This window comes from Rhinatrema bivittatum, chromosome 11 (genome assembly GCF_901001135.1).
Source record: "Rhinatrema bivittatum chromosome 11, aRhiBiv1.1, whole genome shotgun sequence".
Lineage (NCBI taxonomy): Eukaryota > Metazoa > Chordata > Amphibia > Gymnophiona > Rhinatrematidae > Rhinatrema > Rhinatrema bivittatum.
Window position 1 is genome coordinate 30,340,089 of NC_042625.1, and position 19,733 is coordinate 30,359,821.

Consider the following 19,733-nt stretch of genomic DNA (forward strand, 5'->3'; position numbering starts at 1 on the left):
TGCTTCATGATAGGCTTTGCATTTGTAACTGGAAGCATCATGGTTTAGCATTCCTGACTCTGTCTTTTGTCGACATGCAGGCTAGGGGGGATACCTGTTGGTGTAATTGCTGTAGAAACCCGCTCTGTAGAAATGGCAGTACCTGCAGATCCAGCCAAACCAGAATCTGAAGCAAAGGTATGATGTGAAAAAACATACACCATAGAATTTACATTGGCCTTTGTAGCCTGAGTGCATGGTCTTGTAGCCAGTTTAGTCTGGAGCTGCCTTTTAGGAGAACATGGTGATCCTCAGGAGAACTTGGTACCACTTTTATGCTGATACCTTCTAGGCATTTAAAAAATGCTGTTGTACTATACTGAAATGCATGGTACTTGCTATGCCACAAACACATTGCATGGCTTCTTGTGCACATAGGAGGATAAGGCACCAACAAGGGGAGTAGCAAAGATTAGAAATAATGGCTACATGGTTCCACTTTGACCACACATTGTACTCACCATGCACAGCTGCATTATTATGTTTATACATATGGCCTGTGTGTTTACTACCTGTGAGTTCCTTTAATGACCTTGAATTGTTCGATCCAGATAATCCAGCAGGCTGGGCAAGTGTGGTTCCCAGATTCGGCTTTTAAAACTGCCCAGGTTATCAACGACTTCAATCGAGAGCGACTTCCTCTTCTGATCTTTGCTAACTGGAGAGGATTCTCGGGCGGTATGAAAGGTAATTTTGTTTACTTGTCAGGCTGATGAGAAAAACCACGTGACAGGAAACAGACGAGGCCCATATGATTTTCATGGCAGAGCAGGCATGGTTTGTTCCATGTGTCTGGAAGTTAAAGCAGACAAGTACTCCGTTGAGCCAGCAACTGCTACCTACTTGGCCCATGTTCACCTGGAGCATTACAGATCTTATGGAGCTACCAGCTGGTTATTGTTCATGTACTCTAGTGATTTGCTGAAAAACTTTGGAGTGCTACACAGAGTTATACCAAATAGCAGGCAGTCATTTTCAGACAAGATGATGTTGCTTACCATTAGATCAGCTGAAGATGCGGTGGGGGAGAGGCAGGTTTTATGGCCAAGTACCTGAATCAGATCTCTCTTACATATGATATCAAGTGAATCTGATACAGACGTAGAAACTGATAGGCTGATGTAGAAAAATGCATTCAGCCAAATGCACAGTTTAACCTTCATTCAAACACATTTCAGCCCGATACAGAAAAGATCGCGGGAGAACAGGCACTCCTTGTTAAATATCTGCTCTCCCAACACACACCCAGCCACCTCTCCTGGGCATGCGATCCTATATTTAAATGAAGAGTCGCGCTAAAAGGAGGCGCTAGAGACTATTACGTGCCACTAGCACCTCCTTGGCCCAGGAGAGGTGGGTCAGTGAGTTCAGGAAACTGATGCTCAATTTTACAAGCGTCAGTTTTTCAAACCCACTGACAGCAATCGATTAGAAAAACGGATGCCAGTAAAATTGAGCGTCAATTCTCCTAACCAGACCAGCCAGCACTTTTTTTTTTACACATTTTTGGTTCCTCCAACTTAATATCGCTAGGATATTAAGTTTGAGGGTGTACAGAAAAGCAGTATTTCCTAGCGTGTAGTAGATGGACTCAGAACAAGTGGGTATAGCGTGCTCGTGCTAGCAGTTGGAGATGGATCTCACGTCAGCACGGGTACATATACCCCCACAGGAAGTGAAGCAACTCAGTAATTTCCGTCTCCAAAGCAGTTTGGAGCGCCTGCACGCTCGCTGAGCGTGTTTTCCAAATCTACTTTCTATTTTCTACTTTCTACTTTCCAAATTTCTCAGAAGACGAGCCCTGCACTCCTGCGGTGATACCCTCTGGTCCCTCCCCCAGTTGAGTTTCCTGGGGTGATTTCCGCGATCCATCGGAGGTCTACGCCTCGGTCCGGTGGCCGAATCGCGGCAGGGCTCGGGCCTGGCTGAGAGGCGCCTCAGTCCCGGCGTGGACTTAGCCCCGAGCGAGACGAGTTCGGCGGCTTAGAGGCAGCGGGTGCATTTCCTCAAGCGCGGCGGTGAAGGTATTTCCCCTCTCCCCCCGCAGCCGGAGACCGCCCGGGTTACAGCCGGGAAGCGCCGAGGATCAGGTAAGGCGTACATCTCTTACTTTTTGGTCTCCGAGGTACGAGGATCGGCGGCGTTGCCTGCATGTGGCACGCCGTGGAGGTCGCCATTTTGTCTGCCTTGTTCAGGTATTGAGCGCCCATGATAGGCACCTGTTGATGGGCGCACAATGCAGCATATTGTATATTATTGAGCGCATATTGTTGAGCGCATATTGCTGAACGCATATTGTTGAGCGCATATTGTATATTCTTGAGCGCATATTGTATATTCTTGAGCGCATATTGCTGACCGCATATTATTGAGCGCATATTGTATATTGAGCGCATATTATTGAGTGCATATTATTTTTGAGCGCATATTATTGGCAGCATAAGCGCCGGCGCCCTGCATTCGCAAGATGCGATGGAACATTTAAACGCCCCGGCGTCTCCAGAGGCGGCACCTCCTGATTCCGGCGTGAAAGCTCTCGGCCTCTGCTCAGCGTGCCAGCTTAGAGCCACGCAGAGCGAGGAGCCAGACTCCCTTTGTGCCCAATGTGAGGAGGCCGTGGGAGCCTCGGGCCAGGACCAGTCTCAACCGAGGTTTGCCGACAGTTCCCCAGGGGCCACCCCGGATCTAGCAGGCCGACTCGAACAACCAGGAATCCCGGGGGACCTGGTACCCCGACGGCTAGAGACCGCTTCCATTTCCTGGGTGGATTTATTTAAGGGGATCCATGCCTTTGTACAAATGCAGTCAGCTTCCCGTCCAGGCCCTGCTGCTGCTCCGGCTGACCCTGCCCCTGGACCTTCTCACCCTTATCGCGGGCACCCGTCTCCGGGCAGTCCGGCTCATGCGGACCCTGATGTCTCGGAGGACGAGTCCAAACCCCCCGAGGAGGGGGAACTTCCCTCGGGGATAGAGCCATACCGAACTATGAGGCGGTTCTTTCCCAAGGAAGATCTCTCCGACCTGGTTTCTTAGTGCCTGACGGAGTTGGCTATTCCAGGCCCCAGTACCATGGAGGCATCCACGCAGAACCCCCTGCTGGAGGGTCTTCGTCCCACAGCCCGCCATTTCCCCTTCCTGCAAGCGGCGCAACAGCTGATCGATTTGGAGTGGAATGCGCCAGAGGCCTCATTCAAAGGGGGTCGGGCCCTGTCTGGCATGTACCCCTGGATCCGGCAATCAAGGATATGCTGGCGTGCCCTAAGGTGGACGCCTTGGTTAGCGCTGTGGTCAAGCGCACCATTCCAGTGGAGGGGGGGCGGCCCTCAAGGAGGCTCATGACCGACGCCTGGACGCCATCCTGAAACAAACCTTTGAGGTGGCAGCCCTGTCTTTGCGAATCGCAACCTGCTGCACAGTGGTGACGCGTTCCTGTTTGTCACTGGTCAGGAACAATGCTCCGGCAGCGGATATGGAGTCCGCTCTCTCGTTCCTTACGGATGCCGCCTCCGACCTAGTCCGTACAACAGCTAAGTGGGTCTCATCCTCAGTAGCAGCCAGGAGGCAGCTCTGGATACGGAATTGGTCAGCCGATGCTCCTTCGAAGACACGTCTCACTAGAATGCCGTTCAAGGGTTCTCTCCTGTTCGGCAGTGACCTAGATAAACTGGCCAGCACATGAGGTGCCTCTCCAGTACCTCGACTGCCGGAAGACAGGTCCAAGAGGAACCAGCGCGCCTTTCCGAGGCCCTCCAGAGGTAGAAGCTCCCAACGCTTCACTCCCTATAGGAGTCACTACCAGGCACCTCGTCCTCAGGCCAGGAACCAGTCCTTTCGGACCAAGCAGCACAAGAGGGGAGCCGGCTCGGGTTCAGGTCCCGGCCGCGCCTCCCAATGAGAATCAGCCGATCCATCCGGGGGACGGAGCCATAGGGGGCAGATTAACCCTCTTCTACCCCAGATGGGTCGAGATTACATCGGACCAGTGGGTCCTCGCCATCATCCGAGAGGGGTATTATCTGGACTTCCATCACATCCCTCCAGACAGGTTTGTGGAATCCCCGTGTCCAATCCACAAGAAGGCAGCATTGGAAGCTACCCTGGCGAGGCTCCTGTCCTTGAAAGCCATAATCCCAGTACCTGCATGGGAAATGGATTCTGGGCACTATTCCATTTATTTCATGGTACCCAAGAAAGAGGGCACTTTCCAGCCCGTATTGGACCTCAAGTCAGTCAACCGATACTTAAGGGTCCCGAGGTTTCGCATGGAAACTCTGCGCTCAGTCAAAACCGCAGTACAGCCAGGGGAATTCCTCACGACTTTAGACTTGTCAGAAGCCTACCTGCATATCCTGATCCATCGGGATCATCAGCACTACCTACGCTTCAAGGTGCTGGGACGACACTTCCAATTCCGGGCTTTGCCCTTCGGGTTAGCCACGGCGCCGCGGACCTTCACCAAGGTGATCGTAGTGGTAGCAGCGGCGCTCAGATGGGAAGGAAACCTTGTCCATCCCTACCTAGACGATTGGCTGATCAGGGCGAAATCACGAGAGGAGAGCCATCGGGCAACCAACAGAGTGATCGCTCTTCTGGACAGCCTGGGATGGGTAGTCAACCTAAACAAGAGTTGCCTACAGCCTTCCCAATCACTGGAATACCTGGGAGGTCCAGTTCGACACCCAGGCAGACAAAGTCAGTCTCACCACCAAGAGAAGGTTAAAACTCCAGACGCGTCTACGGTCCTTGATGGGAGCCAGCCGGCCCATAGCTTGGGATTATCTGCAGGTTCTCGGTCTCATGGCATCCACCCTGGAAGTGGTTCCCTGGGCAAGGGCCCATATGAGACCACTACAACACTCCCTCCTCTCTCGATGGAGCCCACGCGTCCGGAATTACTCCGTGCATCTACCTCTACCAGCCAGAGTACGGACCCAGCTACGGTGGTGGTTGCAGTCCGACCACACGAGCAGGGGGTCGAAGATGTCCTCCCCCACGTGGACTCTGCTCACCACAGATGCCAGCCTGAGCGGATGGGGAGCACACTGCAAGAGCTCACCGCCCAAGGGTGGTGGAACAGAGAAGAGTCGGGGAGGAACATCAACCGACTAGAGGCACGGGCAGTCCGGTTAGCCTGCCTGCAATTTGCTCACAGACTGAGGAACAGAGCAGTCAGAGTGATGTCAGACAACGCCACCACGGTGGCATACATCAACCGACAGGGCGGAACCAGAAGCCAACAGGTGTCCCTAGAGATAGCCCCGCTGCTGGCTTGGGCAGAGGCGAATCTCCAGGACATCTCCGCCGTCCACATTGCCGGAAGGGACAACACCGCGGCAGACTTCCTCAGCAGGGAAGCCTAAATCCGGGAGACTGGCAGCTGTCCCCCACAGCCTTCCAGATGATTGTGGATCAGTGGGGGACTCCGGACATGGACCTACTAGCGGACAGGTCCAATGCTCAAGTACCCCGATACTTAAGAACATAAGAACATAAGACTTCAGCCGCAAGTGAGATCCGTTCTCTCACGGGATCGACGCCCTGGTTCAGCCATGGCCTCCAGGGACCCTGCTATACGCCTTTCCTCCGTGGCCCCTGCTGGGCGCCCTTATACACAAGATTCAGAGGCACAAGGGCCTAGTTCTTCTAGTGGCACCAGACTGGCCAAGAAGACCCTGGTACGCGGACATGAGACTACTGACAGGGGAGCCCCTTCCCCTGCCTCCTCTCAGGGACCTGCTTCGTCAAGGTCCCATCCTCCACGAGGATCCAGCTCAATTTTTTCTTACGGTCTGGCCATTGAGAGGGCTTGACTGAAGAAAAGAGGTTACTCGGAGCCGGTGATAGATACACTCCTCCGAGCTCGCAAGTTTTCCACATCCCTCACCTACATAAGGATCTGGCTAGTATTTGAAGCCTGGTGCGACACTCATGGCACCAATCCACATGCGACCACAATCCCTATTGTTCTGGATTTCCTGCAGGATGGGCTTCAGAAGGGTCTCTCCCTAAGCTCCATCAAAGTTCAGGTGGCTGCGCTGTCTTGCTACGGTCCCAGGAGGGATGGCAAGACCATTGCCACGCACCCAGATGTTTCCCGTTTCCTGAAAGGAGTCAAGCACATTCGTCCGCCACTGAAGTGGCCAGTGCCCCTGTGGAACCTCAACATAGTTTTGGATTTCCTCGCGGGAGCCACCTTCAGACCCCTCCGGGGCCTGTCTCTCCGTTCTCTAACTTTGAAGATGGTGTTCTTGCTGGCTGTGTGTTCAGCACGCCGCATCTCGGAGCTACAAGCACTATCCTGCCATGATCCCTTTCTCAGAATCACTCCAGAGGCTATCCATCTTCGCACGGTTCCCTCCTTTTTTACCTAAAGTAGTCTCACAATTTCACCTCAACCAAACCATATCCTTGCCAACCACGGCAGGTTTGAAGAAATCAGAAGAAGGGCGTTTGCTACGCCATCTCGACATCGGCAGATTGCTGCCCAGATACCTGGAAATGACAGAAGCAGTACGAAAGACGGACCATCTGTTCATCCTTCACAGCGGGAAGAAACAAGGAGAAGCGGTCTCACGGCCCACCATCGCCCGCTGGATCAAAGAAGTTATCAGAGCGGCCTACGTAGAGGCCGGGAAGTCACCACCTCTGCAGGTCAAGGCTCATTCCACCAGAGCGCAGGCGGCCTCTTGGGCAGAATCTAGGATGCTGTCGCCCGCGGAGATATGCAAGGCGGCGACATGGTCCTCCCTCCATACCTTTTCCAGATTTTACCGTCTGGATGTCCAGGCCAGGGAGGACACAGCATTTGCGAGGGCAGTCCTACGCGGTCCTCAGGCAGCCTCCCGCCCAGTTCGGGAGTAGCTTTTGTACATCCCACTTGTTCTGAGTCCATCTGCTACACGCTAGGAAATGTTGAGATTACTTACCTGATAATCTCCTTTTCCTTAGTGTATGCAGATGGACTCACCATCCCGCCCGGCTGCCAGTACACATGGGTTTCACCAATTCAAGGTAAGGCATGTCATTTCTTACATGAGAGCGTCCCCTCTATCAGGTCTCGACGCCTTCCGGTTGGGAACGATGGCGGTCTCCAGCTACTATCAATCGGTCAGGGGAATCCTGTTTCACTATTTCATTGATCGTCAGTACACATATATCCATAACAGCTTTTGCAAGGAAGATTACTGAGTTGCTTCACTTCCTGCGGGGGTACATGTACCCGTGCTGACGTCAGATCCGTCTCCAACTGCTAGCACGAGCACGCTATACCCACTTGTTCTGAGTCCATCTGCATACACTAAGGAAAAGGAGATTATCAGGTAAGTAATCTCAACATTTACTGTTTTTATCCCAGGACAAGCAGGATGCTGGTCCTCACATATGGGGTGTCGTCACTGACGGAGCCCTAGTGCGGGAAAACTTTCTGTCAAAATTTCTAGAAACTTTTGACTGGCCCTGTGAGGCCACTGAGCATGCCCAGCATGCTATGATATTCTCTGCCACAGGAGTCTCTCTTCAGTCTTCGTTTTTCCGCGCTGCCACTAGCATCGCGTTTCAGGAGCCCTTACGGTTTTCTTATATAGTATTTGTGACTGGATAGTCATAAACAAATTTTTCGATATTCTCTCTCATATTATCTCTCTTGGGGTCGATTACACCGGCTGGTGAGTACCCTGATCTCGATTTTTCATTTTTGAAATTTTCTCTCATGAAGTCCCATTTCAGTCGATGGCTGTCGGCATAAAATGGCTACTGGGTTCAAGAAGTGCCCCGTATGCAATCGAACGATGTCGATCACGGATCCACATTTAGAATGTGTATTATGTCTAGGAGAAAAACATGACGTTAATACATGTACTAAATGTGGTGAAATGTCGGCAAAATCACGAAAAGCTCGTCAGGAGAAAATGGAACATTTGTTCCATTTACAGCTACTGCCTTCCCCTTCTAAATCGTCCAAGTCGTCTCCGGCTGGATCGATGAAACGTTTACTTTTTAAAAAGTCGCATGAAAAGGGGTCCAGAGATAAACCTGCTTCTCCTTCGTCCATCGCATCTTCGCAGTCGGCTGACCAGTCTAAATCGAAACATCGACATCGTCATCGACACCCCAGGAACCATCGACAGCGAAGCAGCCACGTATCGAGGATACACCTGTTATGTCACCGCCTGGGCCTTCCTCGATGGTAATAACGACGCCGCAAATTCCTTCACAGGAAGAACCATCGCAGCCTCCGCCACCGCTTACACCTGCTTTACTTCCAGCAGCTGTACAGCCGGAACTGTCTGACTTGATCAGGCAAGCGGTACTACAGGCTTTCAAAGACCAAGTTTTCCCGGCACTTCCGCCGATGCTACAAATATACCGATGCCGGTGGGCTCACCGATACCAGTGCCATCGATGTCACCGACGACTTCAAGTTCAATGCTTCCAGCACCCAGGATTATAACGGCGTCGACGTCCATCTTTGCCCAAGTGCAGTCTACTTCCTCGATGCCTGTTTCGATGATAGCACCATCGCCGTCATCGACACCATCCTGTGCACCTTGCTTGATGCCTTCATCGATGCCGACAACTGCGGTCTCGATGCCATCGATGCCTACAAATCAGAGAAGTAAAAATGGAGATTTTCATTGATGACTTATGCAAAGTTATCAGTCGGCCATCGATGCTGGACCAACATCACAACCTCAGCAGGCACATCGGGTTTTTTCTGTCGATGACCCATCAACCATCGACGGTACCTGCCAAGTCACCTTACAGGGAAGGCTCGGAAGATTCCTGGGATGATCAACAAACAGACTCCTCTTCAGAGGACTTTCTGTCTGATCCCTCTCCACCTGATCCCAGAAAAAGATCTCCGCCTGAGGATCTGTCATTCTCCTCTTTTCTTCAGGATATGGCAGATTCAATCCCCTTTAAACTCTCTGCTGAGCAAGATTCCAGATTGCAGACACTTGAGGTCTTACAGTTCGTGGACCCTCCTAAACAGGTCCTTGCAGTCCCAATTCATGATGTACTATTAGAAGTGCAAAACAGAATCTGGGAACATCCATCATCAATTCCTGCAGTTAATAAAAGGATAGACTCCACTTACCTAGTACAGACAGCTCCAGGCCATCAGAAGCAGCAACTACCACACCAATCAGTTGTGGTAGAATCTGCCCAAAAGAAATCTAAAAGAGTCCGCCCTCACTCCTCTAATCCACCGGGTAAAGACCAACGATTCCTCGATGCTTTAGGCAAAAAGGTTTACCAAAGTGCCATGCTAAGTTCACGAATTTCTGCGTACCAACTCTATATTACCCAATATCAACGAAATTTATGGAAAGAGATGGAAGAGCTTATCCCTTCTCTCCCTTCTCAAGTACAGGAGCAGGCACAATCAATTGTAAATAAGGGGTTGGAGGCTGGCAAGCACGAGGTGAGGGCAGTATATGATAATTATGAAACATCTTCTTGAGCAGCAGCTGCAGGAATCACTGCCCAAAGATTGGGGTGGCTGAAAGCATCGGATTTGAGAACTGAAGTACAAGACATGTTGGTTGATCTCCCATGCCTGGGAGACAACCTCTTGGTAACAAGGTCCAGGAAGCAATACAGCAACTCAAGGACCATTCAGAAACTCTTCGCCAACTATCCCAAACACAGGATCCTATCCCTCAGCCTCTGAGGGACTCCAGACGCACATACTATAGACCAAAAAGATACTACCCCCAGACTTCTAGGGGAAGATCTACAAGGCCTCAACAACGGTCTCAAGCCAGACAGGCTAGAACAACCCGTACGCAGCCTCCTCCACAAACAGGTCCGGCAACAGGCTTTTGAAACACAAGCCAGAGAACAAACCCAGTCAACAAATCCTCATCCAGAATTTCCTGTGGGAGGAAGGGTTGCCTTCTTTTACAACCATTGGCAAGCCATAACAACAGATCAGTGGGTACTCTCTGTTATATCTCAAGGGTACAAACTGAACTTCCTCTCACTCCCATCAGAATCCCCACCAAAATTCTGCAAACAAACAGAATCACAACTTCTTATTCTGCAAACAGAACTATCCACCCTTCTGAGAGCCAAATCAGTGCAGATAGTACCTCGCTCTCAGAGAGGCAGAGGTTTTTATTCCCGTTATTTCCTCATTCCAAAGAAAACAGGAGGCCTACGTCCCATTCTAGATCTAAGAAATCTCAACAATTTCTAAGAAAAGAAAAATTCAGAATGATTTCCCTGGGCACCATGCTTCCACTTCTTCAACAAGGAGACTGGCTTTGTTCTCTGGCTCTTCAAGATGCATATGCTCACATTCCAATCTTCCCGCCTCACCGCAAGTATCTGCGTTTCATGGTAGGCCAACAACATTACCAATACAGAGTTCTACCATTTGGCCTAACCTCTGCTCCAAGAGTATTCACAAAATGCCTGGCCGTCATAGCAGGACACCTGCACAAGCAACATTCTACTGAGACCTTATTACTATCTTCTTTTGACACCTTTCTGAGAGGCTTTGACTCTTATACGGATTATGTAGTTATTTTATTAGATATATCAGCAGCGTTTGAAACATTAGATCATAAATTACTTTTGTCTGCTCTACAACTCATAGGCATTAAATCGACAGTTCTTAGTTGGTTCAGTAGTTTTCTTTCAAATCGTACCTGTCAAATTAACATGGGTACCTTTTCTTCTCAAAAATATGCTCAGACAACAGGCGTCCCTCAGGGCTCCTCGTTGTCCCCAATATTGTTTAACATTTACCTTTTACCTTTGTGTCAAATTCTGTCAGCATTGAATGTACAATTCAAACTTTATGCTGACGATATTCAGCTATTTGTCCCTTATAAATCTTCTTGGACAGACACTTTTTCTTTGATCGAAGTTTATATTAGCACAATTGAGCAATGGATGGTACACAACCGTCTAAAGCTCAATAAAAAGAAAACTGAAATTCTGTGCTTAAGTTTTATAACTAATCCTTCTAACGCTCCGCCTGCTAGCATATCTGTTGGTAAAGAAACCATTCAAGTTACCAAACTTGCACGTAATCTCGGTGTGTGGGTAGACACTAATCTATCCTTAAAACAACATATTTCAAAAGTGGTAAAAACCTCATTTTTCAAACTACATGTTCTCAAACGATTACGTCCCCTTTTATTTCCTCATGATTACCGTTCCGTGCTTCAAGCATTAATCTTATCTGGTCTAGACTATTGTAACGGCCTATACTTGGGACTGCCTGATTCTTCTATTAAACCGTTACAATTGATATTGAATTCGGCAGCCAGACTCCTTACCGGTACTCCACTAAAACAACACATTTCACCAATCCTGCATAAACTACATTGGCTTCCTGTTAAATATAGAATTCATTATAAAATCATCATGCTAATTCACTCTCTCTTGAATAACATCGAATCCACTTGGATGTGTTTCACACTACATATCTACAGACCTCAGCGAGAACTGAGATCTACTGGGAAGAACCTGTTGGAAATCCCCTCAGTGAAAAACGCGGCATTAAGCATGACTAGGAATAGAGCTTTCTCGGTTGCTGGCCCTATACTGTGGAACGCACTGCCAGACCCGCTTAGGTTAATAAACAGTCGTAAGGACTTTAAGAAGGCTTTAAAAACCTATCTCTTTCAGGAAGCATTTAAAGATTTAGAAGTATCTTAGTTGAATGTATAAAGACTAATTATGTTTGTTTATATAGTTCTGTCTACTTTTTTTCCTGCTTTTAATTTTTAATGGAAACTGGCCATTTTCTGTCTTAGTCATTTTTATTTTTATTGATAATGTAATCATGTTGTATTTTTATTCATACCTATTTATTTCTAAGTTTTATTTTATTACAAACTATTTTAACCTTTTAATCTCAAGGTTATTATCATTGTAAACCGTTTTGATCGGTAAATTTTACTGGAAAACGGTATATAAATTTGTTTAAATAAATAATGTTTTTCCATACCTAGACGATTGGCTAATCAGAAGCCCATCTCAGCAAGGAGCTCTGACTTCACTCACGCAAACAATCGCCGTTCTACACTCGATGGGTTTCCTAATCAATTACCAGAAATCCCATCTCACACCGTCTCAGCTGATTCAATTCATAGGAGCAGAATTGAACACCACACTCTCAAGAGCTTTTCTTCCAGAGGACCGAGCAGACACACTCTGTCTTCTAGCAAATTCCATACGTCTAAAGAAACTAGTCACAGCTCATCAGTTGCTAACTTTGCTAGGCCACATGGCATCCACAGTACATGTCACACCTATGACACGACTGGCTATGAGGGTAACCCAATGGACTTTGCGGTCACAGTGGATCCAAGCCATTCAACCACTACATTATCCAATTCATGTGACCCACCAACTAAGATCATCCCTACTTTGGTGGACAAACATGGACAACTTGCGCAAAGGCCTACCTTTTCAACAACCAGTACCTCAAATAACATTAACTACAGATGCATCCACCTTGGGTTGGGGAGCTCACGTGAACAATCTCCAAACTCAAGGAACGTGGACAAAACTCGAAGCAACATTTCAGATCAATTTTCTGGAGCTTCGAGCTATACGTTATGCGCTGAATGCTTTCAAAGACTGCCTTTCACACAAGACTGTTCTGATCCAAACAGACAACACTGTAGCCATGTGGTACATCAACAAACAGGGAGGTACGGGCTCGTATCTCCTTTGTCAAGAAGCTGCACAGATTTGGGGATGGGCCCTGAACCACTCAATGTTTCTCAGAGCCACTTATCTAGCAGGCATACACAATGTAGTGGTGGACAAACTCAGTCGTCAATTCCAACCACACGAATGGTCCCTGGATCCCTCAGTAGCGACCAGGATCTTTCACAAATGGGGTCAACCATCAATAGACCTCGTTGCATCACATCTGAACCACAAAGTGGACAATTATTGTTTCCTTCAACGACAAATAAACAAACCAGCCAAGGACGCCTTTGCTCGCCCTTGGAACTCAGGCCTGTTATACGCGTATCCTCCGATACCACTAATAACCAAAATTCTAGTGAAGCTTCAGCAGGACAAGGGGTCCATGATACTCATAGCACCCTATTGGCCTCGACAAGTATGGTTTCCCACACTGCTAGACCTCTCAGTCAGGGATCCTATTCGACTGGGAGTAATTCCCACTCTCATAACTCAAAATCAGGGTCGGCTGCACCATCCCAACCTTCAATCCCTATCCCTGACAGCATGGATGTTGAAAGCTTGATCCTACAACCACTCAATCTTCCATTGCAGGTATCTCAAGTACTTCTAGCTTCACGTAAGCCTTCAACAAGAATGAACTATTCAAGTGGAAAAGGTTCACTCTGTGGTGTAGGAACAAGGATATAGATCCTTTCTCCTGCTCCACTACTTCTCTATTAGAGTACTTATGTCATCTTTCAGACTCTGGTTTACAGACGTCATCTGTAAGAGTACATTTAAGTGCCATCTCAGCTTACCATAACAAGTTGGGAGATGCACCTATATCTACACAACCTCTCGTCACAAGATTTATGAGAGGTTTAACTCACCTCAAACCTCCAATTCGGCCACCAGTACCAGACTGGGACCTAAACTTAGTTCTCACCAGACTCATGCGTTCTCCTTTCGAACCCATAGATTCTTGTGACCTTAAATTTCTCACATGAAAGACTACCTTCCTAATAGCCATTACATCATCTAGAAGAGTTAGTGAATTACAAGCACTAGTTACTTACGCACCTTACACGAAATTCCTTCCTGATAGGGTAGTTCTTCATACACATCCAAAATTCCTTCCTAAAGTAGTTACAGAATTTCACTTAAACCAATCCATTGTTTTACCCACATTCTTTCCAAGACCGCATTCTCACCAAGGAGAACAGGCCTTACATACCTTGGACTGTAAACGTGCACTTTCATTTTACTTAAACCGCACTACACTCCATAGGAAATCCAATCAGCTTTTTGTATCCTATGATCCAAACAAACCAGGCAAAGCAGTGGGTAAACATACTCTATCCAATTGGCTGGCAGATTGCATACAGTTTTGCTATGAAAAAGCAGGCCTCCCTCTCCAAGGACGAGTAAAGGCACATTCAGTAAGAGCAATGTCAACTTCAGTAGCACACTATCGTTCAGTGCCAATTCTTGACATATATAAAGCAGCAACATGGAGTTCTCTTCACACTTTTGCAGCTCACTACTGCTTAGACAAAGAAGGAAGACAAGATTCAGCCTATGGACAATCTGTCTTAAAGAACTTGTTTCCAGTTTAATCCCAACTCCTTCTACATCCAATGTTATATAATCTTCGGCTGACTCATTCAACAGCAATACTCCACTGTTGCCTCAATACAACATGATTCAGCCTCTAGCTCGCTATTCACCCATATGTGAGGACTAGCATCCTGCTTGTCCTGGGATAAAGCAAAATTGCTTACATTGCAATAGGTGTTAACCCAGGACAGCAGATGTAGTCCTCACAGAACCCACCCACCACCACACGGAGTTGGGCCTTATACCTTTATTATTTTATTTTTGCTAACGCTTTTGCTACATAACGAGACTGAAGAGAGACACCTGTGGCAGAGAATATCATAGCATGCTGGGCATGCTCAGTGGCCTCACAGGGCCAGTCAAAAGTTTCTAGAAACTTTGACAGAGAGTTTTCCCGCACTAGGGCTCCATCAGTGACGTCACCCCATATGTGAGGACTACATCCTGCTGTCCTGGGATAACACCTATTACAAGGTAAGCAATTTTGCTTTCTGTACACTTTTCCGGGCTGCTCTTATTCTCACAGGACAAGCAGGATGATAGTCCTCACATATGGGTGACATCACAGGATGGAGCCCAATCACGGAACACTTTTGTCAAAGTTTCTAGAACTTTTGACTGGCACCTACTGGGCATGCCCAGGATGGCACTAACCCTGCAACCAGCAGGGGTCCCCCTTCAGTCTTCTTTTTTTCGCGCAGCAGTTGCCACATGGGTTAAGGAACTCTATAGAGATTCCTGACAGGAATTTTCCTCACGGAATTACTTCATAATTTAATACCCCACAGGGGTCTCCCTATACAATTTTTGCTTCCGCAGTGGTCCGGTAAGTTTTTACCCGATTCTGGTCAATTCCCGTCGAGTTCGGCCCTCGCAGCCTACTGGCCGTCTACCACACTGCGGCTAAAGTTTTTGAGAGGCCATGGCGTCGGGGTTCCATCGATGCTCCGACTGCACTCGCACAATGGCCATTACTGACACTCACAAGGTTGTGTAATGTGTTTAGGGAGCGAGCATGATGTCCTTACTTGCACCAAATGTGCTCTTATGACACCAAAAGGTGGCAAAGCTAGAATGGAGAAGATGGGACTTCTCTTTTGGTCACAAACTCCAACGCCGTCCATAGCCTCGACGTCGTCCGAGCCGACACTGTCTACGTCTCGCCAGTATCGTGCACCAACCGGTGTCCGACCAGCATCGACGACTCCGCGGCCATCGACGCCCTCTGTTCCTCCTCAGCATAATGACCGAGGAGGTCGTCGAGAAAAGCATCGACATCGACACCGTAGGTCTCAGACCATCGACGCAGGCAAGCCCTCGACGTCACCACCGTCTGAGCCGCCGCTGAAGAAAGCCCATCCAGAAAAGGCACCGTCCCTATCTGGCTCTGTGTCACCAAGGCAACCTTCACCGGGACTGGTGATAGGAACTGCGATTCCACCTCCAATGGTGGTCCCTCCGGCTACGCCTCCACCACCTCCGGGGCTCCACGCTCCAGGTTTCCGAGAGGAGTTGGATCAGATGATTCAAGAGGCCATCGGCAGAGCGATGCAGGGCTTCAAGATTCCTCCGATGCCGGTGCCAATTCCTGAATCAGCTACCAATCCCATTCCCGTAGCGCTGGCACCACTACTAATGAGGATGGAAGCACTGCTCGCTGCTTTTCCCCAATGGATCCGGGGCATCGATGGACCCGGTACCCTCCTCCCCAATTTCTCTTTCATCGACAGAAGAAGGAGAAACACCGTTACTTCCTCCATCGGGGAGTCCTACCATGCCTCAGCCGTCGATGTAACCGATAGCGTCTTTGCTACCATTGGTGCCGCTGATTCGTCCATCGATGCCCTCTGTGCCTCCATCAATGTCTCCGGTGACTCCCTCGATGCCTTCGGTCCCTCAACCAAGACCTTCAGGAATTACCGTCCCTCTAAGAATCCTAGGGGTGCTGGTGATGAACCCTATGACACATGGACCGATGACTCGTCCCAGGATACCGATGACTTATCACCACCCTCTCCTACTGAAAGCAGGAAGCATTCTCCTCCAGAGGAGATTTCCTTCATTAATTTTGTGAAGGAAATGTCTGAATTGGTTCCATTCCAACTTGAGACAGAACAGGATGATAGACACCAGATGATGGAACTTCTGCAATTTCTGGATGCTCCTAAAGAAATCACCTCTATCCCTATCCATGATGTCCTCTTGGATCTTCTGAAGAGGAATTGGGAGCATCCTGGTTCGGTGGCACCAGTTAACCGAAAGGCGGACACCACATACCTAGTCCAGTCAACTCCAGGTTTCCAAAAATCCCAATTGGATCACCGTTCAGTGGTTGAGTCAGCCCAAAAGAAAGCCCGACGCTCCAAGCCTCACTCTTCTTTCCCTCCAGGGAAGGAGCAAAATTTCCTGGATGCCATCGTCTCAAGAGCAATTACATGCCCTGGCTCAAAAAGGATTAGAAGCAGGCAAGCATGAAATAAGATCAGCATATGATATTTTTGACACCGCTTCCAGGGTATCAGCAACAGCTATTTCTGCGAGGAGATGGGCCTGGCTAAAGTCTTCAGACCTACAACCTGAGGTCCAGGACAGACTATCTGACTTGCCTTGTACTGGTGACAATCTTTTTGGTGAACAGATACAACAAGCAGTGGCACAGCTCAAAGATCACCATGAGACTCTTCGCCAACTCTCCTTGTTGCCTTCTGAATATCCTGCTAAGCAAAAATTCAGAAAGGACCCCAAAAAGTCTTTTTACCGCCAAAGGAAATCTTATCCTCCACCATCCAAAGGTCGCTCTACTAAGCCTTACCAGAAAGGCCAGTCCAGGCAATCTCGCAGGCAAAAAACACAGACAACCCCTCAACCAGGCCCAGCATCTGGTTTTTGACTCTTTCCTAGAGAGCAACATTCAGCGTCCACTACTGCATATACCAGTGGGAGGGTCGATTGTGCCACTTCGGCAACATCTGGCACACAATCACCTCAGACCAGTGGGTTCTTGCCATAGTCACTCAAGGTTATCATCTCAACTTTCTCGCCATTCCGCAGGACTCCCCACCTTGACTGACGTGGGGAACATCCGATCACTCACCACTCCTGGATCAGGAGGTCTCCCTCCTCCTTCTATCCAGAGCAATCGAACCAGTGCCCTACTCTCAACAGGGCCTCTGCTTCTATTCCCGGTACGTTCTAATCCCAAAAATGTTAGGTGGCGTTCGCCCAATACTAGACCTTTGTGCCTTAAACAAGTACCTACAAAGAGAAAAGTTCAAGATGGTAACCTTGGGTTCCCTCCTTCCCCTTCTGCAAAGGGAAGACTGGCTCTGCTCTCTAGACGTCCAGGAAGCTTACACACACATCGCAATAACTCTGTCTCATCGCAAATTTCTGCGATTCCTGGTAGGCCCAAAGCACTATCAATACCGAGTGCTACTATTCGGCCTGGCATCTGCACTACGAGTCTTCACCAAGTGCCTCGTAGTAGTAGCAGCATTCCTCAGGACTCAAGGTGTCCATGTCTACCCCTACCTCGATGACTGGTTGATCAGGGCTCCCACCCAGCAAGTTGCTCTGACATCCCTACGTCTCACCTTGCATACCTTGATCTCCCTAGGGTTTCTCATCAATTACCCAAAGTCCAACTTAGTCCCATCACAAACCCTGTCGTTCATAGAGCAGACTTGGACACCTTCAAAGCAAAAGCATTTCTTCCTTGAGAACGAGCTCTCACTCTCACTTCTCTCGCCCATCAACTGCAGTCTCGAAAACGTTCAACTGCATGTCACTTCCTAGTGTTGCTAGGACACATGGCGTCCTTGGTACATGTCACTCAAATGGCTTGCCTCGCCTCGCCATGAGAGTCATACAGGGAACTCTAAGGTCACAGTGGATATAATCATCTCAACCACTGTCAGCCATTGTCCACATCACCAACCCACTTCGCTTATCGCTGGCTTGGTGGAAGAATCAATCCAATCTCCTCCAAGACCTTCCTTTCCAGGCTCCAGATCCTCAAATAACCCTTACAACCGATGGCTGGGGCGCACATGTTGCCAATTTGCAAACTCAAGGCACTTGGTCTCCAGAGGAAGCCAAACACCAAATAAATTTCCTGGAGCTAAGAGCAGTCAGATATGCTTTCAGTGTGGTTTCAGGCTCGCCTTTCCAACCAGGTCATCTGATTCAGACAGACAACCAGGTGGCCATGTGGGTACATCAACAACAAGGAGGAACGGGCTCCTACCTCCTGTGTCAGGAAGCTGCACAGATATGGGCGGAGGCCCTTTCCCACTCGATGTACCTCAAGGCCACCTACTTGCTGGGAGTGGACAGTGTGTTGGCAGACAAGCTGAGTCGCACCTTTCAGCCGCACGAGTGGTCCCTCAACCCCTCAGTAGTGGACTCAATATTCCAACGTTGGGGTTACCCTCACATAGACCTCTTTGTGTCACCTCAAAACCGCAAAGTAGAGAACTTTTGCTCTCTCACTCGCAGCCAACACTCACTACCAAGAGATGCGTTCTCCCTCTCATGGGCAACCAGTCTCCTATATGCATTCCCTCCACTTCCACTTCTCTCAAAAGACTCTCGTGAAGTTACGTCAGGACAAGGGAAGCATGATCCTGATAGCCCCTCACTGGCCATGCCAAGTGTGGTTTCCGATTCTTCAGGACCTCTCCATTCACAGGCACATTGCCCTGAGGAAGGAACCGCTTCTGATCACTCAAAACAATGGGAGCCTACGCCACCCCAATCTTCAGGCCTTGTCCCTGACTGCCTGGATGTTGAAAGGTTAATTCTTCAGCCACTCAACCTTTCTGAACCAGTTTCCCGTGTCTTGATTGCTTCACGAAAGCCTTCCATGAGAAAATCTTATTATTACAAATGGAACAGGTTTAAGTCATGGTGTTCCTCACTGTCCCTTGATCCTTTCACTTGTTCCACCACGATGTTTCTAGACTATCTCTGGCACTTGTCAGAATCAGGTCTAAAAACTTCTTCCATCAGGATGCATGTCAGTGCGGTAGCTGCCTTCCATAAAGCTGTTGGGGATGTTCCCATTTCAGTACAACCCCTTGTAACATGTTTTCTGAAGGGCTTGCTCCACCTCAAACCTCCACTCCGCCCTCCGGCCCCTTCTTGGAACTTCAACCTGGTTTTGGGTCGACTCATGAAACCACCATTCGAGCCTCTCCAATCTTATGATCTTCGCTATCTCACATGGAAAGTGATTTTTCTTTTGGCAATCACATCCGCTCGCAGAGTTAATGAGTTACAGGCCTTAGTCACCTATCCGTCTTATACTAAACTTCTGCATGATAGGGTAGTATTCCGCACGCACCCTAAGTTTTTGCCTAAGGTAGTATCAGAGTTTCATATCAATCAATCCATTATACTACCCACCTTCTTTCCCAGGC

The 19,733-nt window shown here is 48.7% G+C and overlaps 1 protein-coding gene across 1 annotated transcript in view; it reads left to right on the plus strand.

The window, feature by feature from the left end:
* The window catches only part of LOC115100985 (acetyl-CoA carboxylase 2-like), a 982,255-nt gene that overhangs the window by 806,352 nt on the left and 156,170 nt on the right, over positions 1 to 19,733 (plus strand). Inside the window, 2 exon segments of the mRNA XM_029620121.1 lie at positions 81 to 177; positions 591 to 726. Coding sequence (XP_029475981.1) covers positions 81 to 177; positions 591 to 726 — 233 coding nt within the window.